The sequence below is a fragment of the Barbatula barbatula genome (genome assembly GCF_947034865.1).
Source record: "Barbatula barbatula genome assembly, chromosome: 5".
Classification (NCBI taxonomy): domain Eukaryota; kingdom Metazoa; phylum Chordata; class Actinopteri; order Cypriniformes; family Nemacheilidae; genus Barbatula; species Barbatula barbatula.
In genome coordinates, this window is record NC_136769.1 from 14,304,866 (window position 1) to 14,317,928 (window position 13,063).

Here is a 13,063-nt window from a genome sequence, read left to right on the forward strand (position 1 = left end):
TGTTTACAGAACTGTTGTATAAAAGCAATATCACACTTAGGATCACACTTCTATATTAAATATCAGCCTGACTGTTATTACCTGCAGTCTTTTGTCTATGATCAAATCGTAGCCATCATGAAATGGGCAATTCCAGCGTTATGGATGTGCCATTTTCTGTTAAAATTTGCAATGTACATTTTCTGAAAATGTATTTATTTGCAATATATTAAACCATCTGTTTATATATTTGACTAAAACCCAGATAATAAGAGTCCAGACATCAGAAAAATATCAGTCTTTGCACAGGTTTACTATTTTAGGTTGTGCAATTTTGAGAGAAAACTTACTCTTTAGAATGTCTTTGAATTTAAATGTACAAACCAGAAGCAATAACACCCTTTGGTAAAGATTTGATTTTGTCCTTTTAAGCTTGATATTTGCATGGAATTGCCCAAATTCAATACAATGGCACTTTTGCTTTGAATATCGACTCACGTTCACACATTTTTACACTTTCTCATTTTGTGCTTATTCTAATGTCCCACCTTCAAAAAGCCCTCATTGACCACTGGACCTCGACTAAAGAACATTTCTTTTCAGTAACTTTGAGGCCACCGGTCGACAAAAGCCTGTACTGCCCTGCACCAGGTGGCCGAGGCATGAAGGTGTCCAAAGATGAGGTCATTTCTACCCGCATTATCAGAGCACACAGACCCATCCCACTGGCTTCAAGTCAACTCCTCCCACACAGACACGGGGCCCGCCTCGGCTCAAGCTCGTGTTTGCTTGTATGTTAGCAGCACTGAGGTCACCTCTAACATTAAGGCACACGGGACACTGCACATGATGACTGAATGAGGAGAGAGAGGGGAGGTAAAGGGGAACGGCTGTGCGGGAACAGAAATGTATGAGTTCACACAGCCAGAAAGAAAAATGGGAAAGGGTCACAACACAGCCCAGAGAGAGCAAGCACAGAGTAGGGGGTCGAACAGCCGCCTCAGTCACTACATTCAACACAGCCCACATACAACACAGCCAAACATAAAGGATGTTTATGCCAGCCTTATTATTAGTATTCTTTTTTTAAATCTCCATTATATATTTTAAAAAATCCACATATCTGTCCTCAAAGTTTATAGATTTCTTAATGTTTCAACACTGTATGTACCATTGAACATGAAATAAAAACATAAAATATTTATATTTATATATATATATTTATAGAACTGTACTAATGCATGACTCTCACTATGAGACTTTTTTCTTTATAGATACAAACTTTCTTCATGCTTACAATGTACACATACCATACTATTTTTATCATTTACAGTTATTATTGTTTTCATATTATTTTACTGGTCATTACTCGTGGTAGATTGGGATATTCCAAGGATAGAAAAGAACAGACAGTTGAGTTTTAAAACCCAGCCTCTGCCTCTCCACCATCTGCTCTGTCTTGGACGTCTAAAGCCCTGGATGGTCTTCTGCCCTGTCCTGAGGTACATCAGCTAGGGTTTGTGCAAACCAACTCGGGGGGAAGTGAGGAGAGATAGGGGTTTCCAAACGAAGGGAAAGGAAATAAACAAATAAGGGATGAGAGGAGCATAGGATGAGGAGCAGGAAAAGGAGTTTGTGGTTGGTCATTGTGCCCTTGTGCTCTCCCGGGGGCCCTGAGGTTGTGTCACAGAGACACAGGCTGTGCTCTTCACTCCAACATGGCATCCAGCTGATCGGCCAGGTCATCGAACATGCTGCCGATGTCATCTAGTATGCTCACTGTGCTCTTGTTTTCACCCATCGAGCTGTGAATCATAAACATATATTAAAATGACATCAAATAGGAATAACATCAAATACAGATACAAGCAGCAGTTCACACACATTTAATAATAGAGAACTGCAGAGATGACTTATTTTTGTAGGCCAAACCCTGAAGCATTTTAGGACTTCCAGGTTCATCGCCCCCAAAGTCAATGTTTTTTTTGTTAAATGCCTCAACTAAGGTTTGCGATTAACAAAAAAACATAAAATACACCAGTTTTAACTCGCTCGTGATTTTTAAAACTTTATTGTGTCTTAAAAATGGCAGGTGCTAAGTTGCTAAAAGCGACAACGTCCTTTGGGGGGGATGTTAGACGTCATCATGCATATAAATCTAACAAATAATCCAATCATGTGCACAAATCTCTTAAAACCTCGATGGGGATTCATTCAAAGAGTAATTACTTACCAGGGAACACGTTTTTAATAAAGTTTGAAAAAATTGTTGGAGGCTTGGCGAGGTGATGTTGATATTGAGCGACCGTGGTGTAGTCTCTTTATAGCATCATGCTAGCTTTTTACTTCTAATAGGCTTCAGAAATAGCAAATATTGTATTAATCTGTTAAAAATGTCTCATAACCAAGTCAAAGTTTATATATATTTAAATTTATACAAAGTTTATAATCTGTATAGTGTATTATTTAAAACTGACAGTGCATTTTCTATGCACTTAAAATGCATTTTAGGTGCACAAATAAAAAACCAACATCGCCTCAATCAAAACAAGCCTGTGGTCTCACAAAAACTTCATATAGACAAACAAGATACTGCAGGGTCTGCCAAAAAAGGTATAGTTAACTAGGGTTAGTTGTCCCACATCATTGTTTTTTGGGGTCTGCACTATTTCCGTCACATTACACAAACAAACCTTTATTTTTTGCCTAGTGTTGGTTGTGTTGAAGTAAGCCAGTAATGTACAGGTGTTGTTGAATTTGGCTATTTTTAATATTCATATTGACTAATGAGATGAGTATATGCACTACATCTGTGTATATACTGCACGAAAACTTGGGAGCAGTTCATTTTAAACCCTGATTGTAAATGTTTCAAAGCTTGTGAAACTCACTCTTTCCGTCCATCCTCCTTGATCTTCTCCTCTACGGCCTGCAGAGCCGCAGCCAGTGAGGCATTGGTCTCCTCTATCTTCTGATGCACCGCATCTGCCGTCATCACCCCAGCCGCAAATGCTGATCCAGCTGAATTGTCCATGGACACTCCACTGATTGAAGAGCGAGGGGGTTTTACAGGTGGAGGTGTGGGGATCGGGGTAGGAGGGCCTGGAGTCTGGGGAGTTTGGGGCGACTGTGGGGTTTGGGGTGTCAGCGGTGTCTGTGGGGTATGTGCAGTCTGGGGTGTGTGAGGGCTCTGGGCCGGTGGGGTTGTAGCCTTGACAGGGTTGTTAGTCTGGCCAGAAGCTGTGCTGGCCACTCTGGTGACTGTGGGCTTGGTTGGAGAGGGTATGGGAGCGGGGTTAGATGTTGCATTCAAAGACTGCAGAACATTTTTGGACGGTTTGGGAGCCGTAGGAGGTGGCGTAGGTTTCGGTGAAACCGGAGGAGGTACTTTCTTTCCTTCAACTGCACATAGAGAAAAAAGAGATGGGAAGAGAGACTGACTGAGCGGACTTTGATCCGACATGGTCAAATCGCTACAAGTTTTTTTCGGATACTCACATAATTGTGTAAAGACAGGGCAAGTGAATGGGCCACACTGTGTAGTACCTGGGCTGCCAGGTGCCCCGGTGGGCCCGGGAAATGGGGCTTTCTTGCTGATGGCGACTGGTGGTGCTTGTTTCTTCATGTGCTGTGCCAGAACGGGCTTGGGAGACACTGGGGGTTTGACAGACTTGCGCGGGGCAGCGTCAGTGACGTGGCCATCCAGGTCTGCACTATCACGGCGAGGCGAGTTTTCAGGATGTTCCTGTGGCCTGGGCTGCTGTGAAACGGTCGTCTCGGATGCAGGACGCCTCTTAATGGTGCCAGTTCCATTCTCATAAGGAACAGGCATCTGTCCATCTTGAAGTTCCTCTCCTTCTTTGTCTTTGTTCTTGGGGCGGCGCTTAACTGTATTTGACTCTGTGAGGTGAAACTTGGTGCCATTTGGTTGTTGCTTGGTGCTCTGGACTTCCCTTTTCAATGAGGCTGTGGCATCCACATGCGAAATCTGTTCCTGGTGTGCTGAGTATTGCTTGTCTGAAATCTCCTCGGTCTCATCCTTGCCCTGCCGGGATCTTTGTTTGATGGTGAGGTTTCGATCCTCAGCGAATGGAAGGTTTTCTGCTGAGCTCCCACTGGAGCTTGGTTGGGTTTCAGTAAGCGACCTATCCTGGACTGGCTCTGGCCTGGGCTGTGTTCCTCGCTTGGCCGCTGCTACCAAATCGGTGACAGGGCCACTAATAGTTCTGCGGCGATTCACTACTTCACCATCCAGTCCAATGGCATCTCGCTGCTTTCCTCCAGCAGCACCCACCTGTAGAGAAGCAACACGTTTAACCAAGTTTAAGTTAACAAAGTAAAAAAAAATATCCAAAAGATCTTACCTGCAGATAGTGACCTGCAGATTTCTGCAAAGCCAGGCCTTTGGTACCCCCACCAATGGAGGACATTTCCAACATGGCCGCAATGCTCCTCACACTACCCGCACTGCCCGTATCCACAATGCCACCAAGATCACTAGCACGCCTTTGTGGTTGGTAGGGAACCTCCAGTAAAGGTCCGCTACTTGTCTCCTTGGGCACTTCTGTCAGATTACTGCTGGAGCTTGAAATGGCGGAACTTGAACGTTTGGGAGGAGGTGGAGGGGGGCCTTTTTTCTTCTGTCTGAGTGCGAAGGATTGGCTTCGGTTGACATTCTTGTCCGCCTGCCCTTTCATTGAGTTGCTCCGTCCCACCCGGTGCTGCACCGTGGCATACTTTCCTCCTGAATCCAGCACATTTAGCTCATCACGTTCTTGCTCACCATCGGACACAGCGTAGCGATTCAAACTATGGGCACGTTTATTTGGTTGGCCATGCTCATCGCAAGCTTCATCGCCCTCTGGTGGGAGGCACAGGAGTGGTACTGAGACAGGTACTGGGGGTGTGGCCTCTACAGTATCCACCGGCTGGGCAGCTTGGTGGGACCTTTGAATGGAGGATTGTGGGTGAGAACGGGATGATGTCTTTTCTGTCTGCTGCAGCACCTGTGGACCAGGTTTTGGTTTACCCTGTGGGGTAGCAGCAGTCTGTGAAGTGGGGGATTTTGTTTTGGTGGGGGTTTGTGGTGGGGTATAGGGCGGTCCTGTACCTTGGGGATAAGACTGGCGGGGTTTTGGTTGCGCTGATGAGACATTTCTTTGCCCCCCTTGGCTGCTCTGACGCATGGTACGTGCCTCTTTTCTGGGTGGCCCACTATGCTCCTCTGAGTCTCTGCTCTTGTTTATACTGTTCTCATGCAGACTGCGGGCACGCTGCTGTGCACTCGGGGCACTGTTAGTTCTGACCTCTGGGCCATCTTGCAAATCAGCAGGGCGAGTAAGAGCGGCTTGCAACTCTCCACTCAGTTCACTGTCCTGGAACGTAATCATTTTAGGAGACATACACTCTCCGCTGTCATGGGGCGGACTCTCAATGACCATCACCTCTTGAGCAGCTGGTGACTTTTTGTGCGATGTGTTGCGACCCTCTGAGGCCTTCTTGATCTCTGCTAGTTTTTTCACTGCCAGCATAAGCTTCTTTTGATGTCCTAAGCAAGATTAAAGACCAAGTAATCACAGCATTAACATTTTAATAAAAGTGATTCAAATTGTTTTATCTGGATTTTAACCTAAATGTCTCACCAAGCTTTGTAATGCCAATTTCCTGCAGGTCCTCCCATGTGATGTCAGTAATGAAGTCAATGTTCTCGTATCCATTTTGGACTAGCACTTGATGGTACTGGCTCAGACCAATCATGGCTAACCACTCTCCAAGATTTGCCTGTACATTAAACGAAAAAAAAAAGAGGAATAAAAAGGAAAGTTTCAATGTGTGTACATTTTTCTCTGTTTGTGTACTCACCGGTTTTTGCTCAGGCAGCCACTCGTTGACGCTAAGTTTGTTTATCTCTAAACTTATCTTCTTTCGATGTCCCGGTTTAGTCACTCCGATGGCTGTTAAATCCTGAAAATACATATCGCAGCCCCACCAACCATCAGATTCATAGTCATATTCAGGCACCCTCAGACCCTCATACACATACAATATGAACATTACATAAAATTAATTATTGGTTATACACATGACAAGATAAACATAGAATAAAACATATCAGAACACTGCAAAAAAGCTTCAAGATGTTATAGGACGATGCAAAATGGGGAAAAAATGGGAAAATGAACATGAAAATAAAAAACAATAGCAGCGGCAAGTGAGAAAAAGAAGCCTTTTCAGAGTACCCTGAAACATAGCTGATTCAAACCCATCCTGTGTTCACCAAAAAAACACCTAAGGCCAGTGGTTTAATATAATTAGGGTAAAGAATAAAATAATAGATTTAGTCTGCTATTTATATAGCAAATGTAAGTATTAACAGTCATTTGGTTTTATAAGTCATTACAATAACTATCCTTTAATGGCGGCTTTTATACTCAGATGCACATAACTACACAGCTCCTAACTGCATGAGCGTTAATCAAAACGGCAGATATTGAAAGTTACTGGATCACCAAGTCTATGTTACTGTGAATACATTTTTTGTCCCCACTTTCTTAATACTCCCAGGACATAAAATACCAGGAACAAACAAACAAACTGATTTTTAGCACAATATCTATGGAGACCACTACATGATCATGTCACATGACAGTCATCACAGTGGCATTGATATATGTTCATGATAAACAAAAACCTCCCATCATGCCTTTGAGAGCCACGGACAACAGTTCTTGTGTTCCTGACCATCACAATCAATTTTATTTCAAAACTGAAGCAGAATTTGTTTCCAGTGGTTTGGGTGGGTATTTTAGGGAGAAGTGTAATAATCTATGGGGTCAGGTGGGGGCACACAACTCTTACCTCTGGGGTCATTCGGCTAATGGTGGGAATGTCATAGCCAGCGCTGAGGAAGTTTGGAGCGTAGTCCTGCAGTTGAAATTCACTCAACCATTGGATAACAGCCTCTGAGCTCTAGAAGAGAAGATAGGTGGCAGTCTATCACTGTTTGGATCTTGTGGCTGAGGCATATTGAGGATAGAGGCCAGGCCAGCAAACTAAGAACGATAAATTGACGCGCAACACTTAAGTTTAGTGAGTTCAAACCTGCCACAGATCGTCAAGCCAACTGCTTGTTGACCCAATGGGCAATGCACAGGAAAGATTACAAAATCTTTGGGACAAAGTGAAACCTAAAGTTTCTTGTGTATGTAAAGACTATGGCCTAAATGTCTTTGGTTAAATTATGGCTGCTTTTATCACAATAAATGTTATTCTAGACAAACATCAAAGTTATGCAATCTATATTTGCATTGCAAAGACATTTTTCCGCGAGTGGAAAAATGCATTGTAATTCTGGGTAGGAGTAAAAAGGAGGTAGGCAGCAGAAAAAAACATAGCTTTTTTTCAAACAGATGGTTCTTAAAACCAAAAGTCCAGCATGAAGCAGCTCTACTCAGCAGCTTCCAAGCCCTGCTGGGAAAAATATGGCAGCTACATTCCTCTGTTAGCAACTAAACTTAGGGACTCACTGAACATGTCGTAAATGATCTTACTTGTAAATGGAAGGAAATCTGAGTCTGATCTATCCTAGATCTATTTGAATCACTATTGATCACAACAAGTGACATTAGAAGCAGTACCGGTTGGCTAGATATTGTATATATTTGTACAGCCACGTACAAATTTAATTTATAGGATGATAAATGAACAAACTATTACCACCTAGACAGCATCAAATAAAATTGCGGTGTTGTTTCACCTTTCGATCACAACATCAGCTGTTTAATTATTCCTCCAATTCTGCACTTCAAAATGTGGACACTAGACAAACCCGACATGCTCACATCCTCTAAAATACACTCAAATCTACATTCCTGGGTACACTCTGAAAAGAAACTTAATGTGAAAATTACTGCAAATAAAGCAAAAACTGAAATGGACTTTTGAAATGCAGCAAAGAAAATTTGATGCATGATTAAAAATGGTCAAAGATGATCAATATTAAGCGGCTGTAGCAGATACGGCAGCCGAAAGAAGCCCGGAGTTGTGGACGGCGTGCAAGGAAACCTGTGGAGAAACCCACTCACCGTGTCCTGACTACAACCCAGCGCTCGCAACACCGACGAGGCCAGCTGTGAGAGGAAGTGCTGGGGAAGCATCCTGGATGTGCAGGTGGAGGTGCATGTATGTGTGTGGTAATGCGTGTGTGAGATAGCGTGTGCTTTTTTGAGCGTGATGTAGGAGAACAGCGTGATCAGATCTGAGTTTGGAGTCTCCCTACCTTCCCCTCGGACTGCGCCTCTCCTTTCCTCTGGGACGCCGCCTCTCCATACGGCTGCTCGTGAAGTGGACAGCTTGACAAACTCTGACTACGCGAGGAGGGTCCTAGAAGAGCCATGAGATCATTCATACACATTGGAGCATCGCCATTGCGCAACCTATCCATCCAACCAACAAACCCTCTTAGCCAATCAGATCTCTGCGATGATCCCACCCACAGCTATTAGTGCAACCATCTGGCACAGAAAAAGTAGCCAAGTCTCTAATTTGTGAAGGAACGATAGAACATTTTGGAAGAGATGGTTGTTTGAAATTCCCACAAACCTTTGTTGGTAGAGGCTGGAGGATGTTCTAGAGACTTGGTCTGCTCCAGCAGGTGTTCTTTGGCTTTGGCAGACTGGGACAAAACGGTGGCCAGAAGCTACAGGATAAACAAAGCACATTAGATTTATACAAGAACAATCAAAATATTGATATTGACATCACAGCCTCTAATGCTTAGCCCTGAAGAATGAAATTTTACAACAAGCAACAAGTTATCTATGACACGAGTCAACTTCTGTAATGTTGAACACAGTTCAAGCAGGACTGTGTACCAGTTTAAAGAAATCCCACATTCCAGCTGAAACTGGTGGACCAGCATATCAACAAGATTTTTCCATAAGGCCAGTGAGATTCTAATACTTACACAGACACAGTTATAAACGATCCGAGCGGCAACAACATAAACAAACGCTATGTGGCCCATACTTAACTTCCTGAAGACTTTCACAAAGAATCTATAACTGCAGTTTTAATGTAACACAACTAATATACAGTAAGATATGAATAGAAATCAAATATAGAATAATTCTTATATTACTAGTCCCTGGCCAGACCGATAACAAAACACAGACCGAAAGTTAACTTTGTGCCAAGCACGTGCTTCAGATGAAACCGTCTATATACAGTATACTGTACATGTACAACCCATAGTGACGTTTTGCTTATCTTTAAGGATGAAGTTTACAAATGAAACTTTTTTGAAGAAAATATACACAATAAGGACTGAGATTTTGAATTAAAGATTGAAAAGTTATCTTTATTTAAAATATTAATTTAATATTTAGTATTATTTAAATTTAATCTTTTTATGTTTATGTTAATTTTGGTTACATTTTTAGAAATTGTCTTATTTGCTCTCATAATTTTATTATTTATTAGTTTACATTTTATGTTGCTATACAATTTGGATTTACTTTATTTTTTATAATTTTTAGCTAATAATTAAGCGTATTAGTTTTTCCTATTTCAGTTTATTCCTGATGCAACTTTTTTCCTTTTTGATTAGATAGTGTGTTTCAAATAATATATAATTAAGGCAATATTTGATTTGATTTCAGTAGGCAGAAATGCTTGAATAGTTTAAGTAAACTATAAAAACTTTGATTTCAATTCTAGACTTGGTTTCTATTCTATATTAAAGATATATTTTTTACCCTTAGTTTTATTTAGCCATTTTTATTTTGTCACTTAGCCATTATTCTGATTTTAAAATGTACTATTTAAAAGTACTGTATGTGTTTAGGTAAAATGATCATTCTTGTTTCATTCTGTGAACTACTAACAATATTTCAACCAAATTCTAAATAAAAATATTTTTTCTATTTGCAGAAAATGTTAGTTTTCGTGTAGCACCTCAGGCTGTCAGCCTATCACATCTCTGTTTGAAGACTTTATGTCACTTCCGAGATTGTTTTTGTTGGAATTCAACAGACACTGGACTTGAATGGCTTTAATACTGTACATCTAGAAATGCTGATTTAAAATGAAAAGTTGGAATGGTCTCTTAATTCATTTCTGCTAAGGAATCTAATCGTATATCTCTCTGATAATAAAAAGTCAAGTCATGAAATACAGACAATTTCCATCTCATTCACAGTCTAATCTTAAATCAAATAATATTAAACACATTTGTTTCAGAGTTGCTCTTAAATAATGATTCCTTCATCATAAATCATCTAAATGTTTTATGTCAAGACACTTTATATGTCAGGGTTTCTCACCTTGACTCCCTCTGCCTGTGCATGGAGAACATTGCTGCTGCCTGCGCTCTGTCCGCTGCCGGAGGACCGGGCACTGGCCACACTGCCTGAGCTGCCCACACTACTGCGGTCACCACCTGGAACAATAACCCCCAGCAGATACAAACACAGTCAGTCCAGTCTGACCACACCGCCCTAAACCCACCTCTGAACTTCCCCACTGCAATGCACTGACTGGATACACGGAATGGACGACTGACACAAGGATCAGGTACCATTTGATTAAACACCTGATGTATGGATGACAAAGACAAAATTACCTACATAACAATGGCAACCAAAGACAAGGTGATTGATGGACACGGAACATGTTAGCATTCTTGCTAACATAAACAGGCCCACGCTGTCTTCACTGATAATGCAGACGAGGACAGATACATGTTTGGATTGTCTGTACTGTATATGAGTTCCTACAGAGTAGATGCAACGTATCGCTAACGGATGAAAGACTTTTGATGCGCCTACACGCCTGCAGCTGAGGAGTCTGAGCAGGTGCACCCAGATTGTGGCAAATTGGGGGGAACTGTGAGAGAGGAGGAAGGTGGAGACGAAGGGGCAGCCCTGCTTGTTACCTGCCACAGGTTTGCGCAGCACCCAGATTTCCTCGTTACTTCCGCCATGGGGACCACCGGCTGGGGTGGGTGAGCCGTGAGGACTGGAGTCTGAGCCGCGAGAACCTTTAACACAGAAACCATCGTTAACTGTGCCCTGGCCTGACCACCCGTCCGGGAAGGATCTCTTGAGTGGTCGAGAAGGAGGGATCTAAACCGTATTCTATCCGCAAGTCTCTCTGACTATAAACCTGTCTCTCTCTCTCAAATGCGCACCCAGGGCAAGCACGCATATACATACTGTATATCTAACACGAATACATATGAACATTTATATACAAAGGTACATGAAATATATAAAAGAAACATGTACTGTATATATGTGTAAATACATATATAAATATGCATTGATTTACACATACACATAGGCAAAACATATATAATATATACAGTGATATATGATTATATATGCAAATAGGTATTAAAACGAGAGGAATTGCAGTGCATTACAGCAGCATAGTTCATTTGGGATTCCAAAGACATACAGTTTAGATTCATGTGCTTATAAGTATATATAATTACATATAATTATGTTGTCTCTAAAAAATAAAAAGACAATGTCTTACCAAAGTTTCAACATTGTAATGTTCAGTTTACCATTACCAGGCCCACATGGAATCTGCTATCGGACTATTTTGCAGTTCATTTTAGATCTGCAAAATTCTGCTGAATGGATTTCAACTCAAGTTAATGTGTTAAATGGAGCTGGGAGTAATACATTCTTATTGGTTGCCAGAAGCAATATCAAGTAAAAAAATGGAATAAATAAACACACACGTGGTACAGGATACACAGACTTTCTACAGAAATCCAATTCATGATGCCGATTCCATGCGAGCCAAATGATCAGACGTGTTCATATTTCACTTTATATTGTCCCACAAACTGGAAAGACATCCACATGCTTCTTTGTTTCATACGCATTCGCTGAAAGAATCAGGGTTAGTATTTGAATGGACAGACCAGAAGAGCCGAGACAGTGAAGAAATGAGACACAAGGACTGATGATTGCGTTGCTGCAAGTATGGAGGGTGAGAGTGGCTGTGCATTCCCGTGTAAATAAAGTGAATCCTAGGTGTGGTCATCACAGAAGGAAAACGTACCACGAGATAATAAGACCGGTTAAACTTAAAGAGGAGAATAAAAGAGGAGACATTCTGGTACTAGGAACTTACTAGTAAAATCTGGGTCATAGTTGGCATCTAAAAAAAAAAAACGAAGACCAAAATAATTATAAGAAACAAAAGATTTAAAAGTAATGTTTAAACAAAAATTAAGCATTTCAAAAAACTTTAAGGAATTGTTGGAATTACTAATTGTATGCAGACCACAAAATTTATGAAAATTGAAGATATTCCTTAAAGCTTTGTGAAAATAATAATAATACAGTGGAGACAGATTAGGGGATCTGTACCTTGTCCACTGTGTGGCTCTCCTGAGGTGTTTGGGGACCTGCTATAGCCAAAGGAAGTAAAAAGTGGCAGATGGGAATGTGGTGGCGGAGGTGGAGGAGGCGGCAGGATATGAATCTCATGATACGAGTCCCCATTCACCATGGCAACGGCGGGCGACACAGGGCCGCACACCTGCGCACAGAGCTGTATCTTTTGATACTGTTGGGTACATGTGACTGAACTCCATGAACCTGGATACACCAACACAGCACCCACCACCACAACAAACAAAAACAATTACACATAAGAGAGGGAAAGCAAATTAACCAAACACAAAAATCACAACAGCAAAACCATAAAAGACAAATCAAAAGGAAGAGTTATAAATCTGCTTCGTGGCTTTTCTGTTTAAGCAGTTCAGTGTGAATCGACTGAAGTGTGAGTGGATTTTTTTTAAGATGATAGGTTTTTTAAAAACATTGCCAACGCTCTTATAAATATGTTTCTCCATTCAAAATTGAGCACACCCTCTCGTACATTATTGCTGTATATGCGTACTTTGAAAAAAATACATCAATATTTGAAATATAAGCAATGCGTGTGGGCTTGGGGTGAGTGGAATGAGTTGGAAATGAGTTCAGATGGATTTTGTGAAATACAAAGCCTGTTTTGTTTCTAAGAGCTGTTCTACATGCCAGAGGAGAAAAGGAGTAATTAA

General features: G+C 41.4%; 1 protein-coding gene across 4 annotated transcripts in view; it reads right to left on the reverse strand.

Moving 5' to 3' along the window:
* Positions 1–89: 89 nt before the first annotated feature.
* Positions 90–13,063, reverse strand: part of caskin1 (CASK interacting protein 1) — a 73,583-nt gene continuing 60,609 nt past the window's right edge. For 3 of the 4 annotated variants that reach the window (XM_079457540.1, XM_079457539.1, XM_079457542.1), the window contains 11 exons: positions 12,366–12,596; positions 12,127–12,153; positions 10,913–11,017; positions 10,302–10,417; positions 8,581–8,677; positions 8,258–8,361; positions 5,842–5,943; positions 5,622–5,760; positions 4,344–5,527; positions 2,871–4,273; positions 90–1,784 (listed from right to left, as the gene is read on the reverse strand). In XM_079457540.1, the coding sequence (XP_079313666.1) occupies positions 1,688–1,784; positions 2,871–4,273; positions 4,344–5,527; positions 5,622–5,760; positions 5,842–5,943; positions 8,258–8,361; positions 8,581–8,677; positions 10,302–10,417; positions 10,913–11,017; positions 12,127–12,153; positions 12,366–12,596 (3,605 nt within the window). In that variant the 3' untranslated portion in view covers positions 90–1,687. The remainder of the gene's footprint in view (positions 1,785–2,870; positions 4,274–4,343; positions 5,528–5,621; positions 5,761–5,841; positions 5,944–8,257; positions 8,362–8,580; positions 8,678–10,301; positions 10,418–10,912; positions 11,018–12,126; positions 12,154–12,365; positions 12,597–13,063) is intronic. The other variant, XM_079457541.1, reaches the window with a different exon arrangement.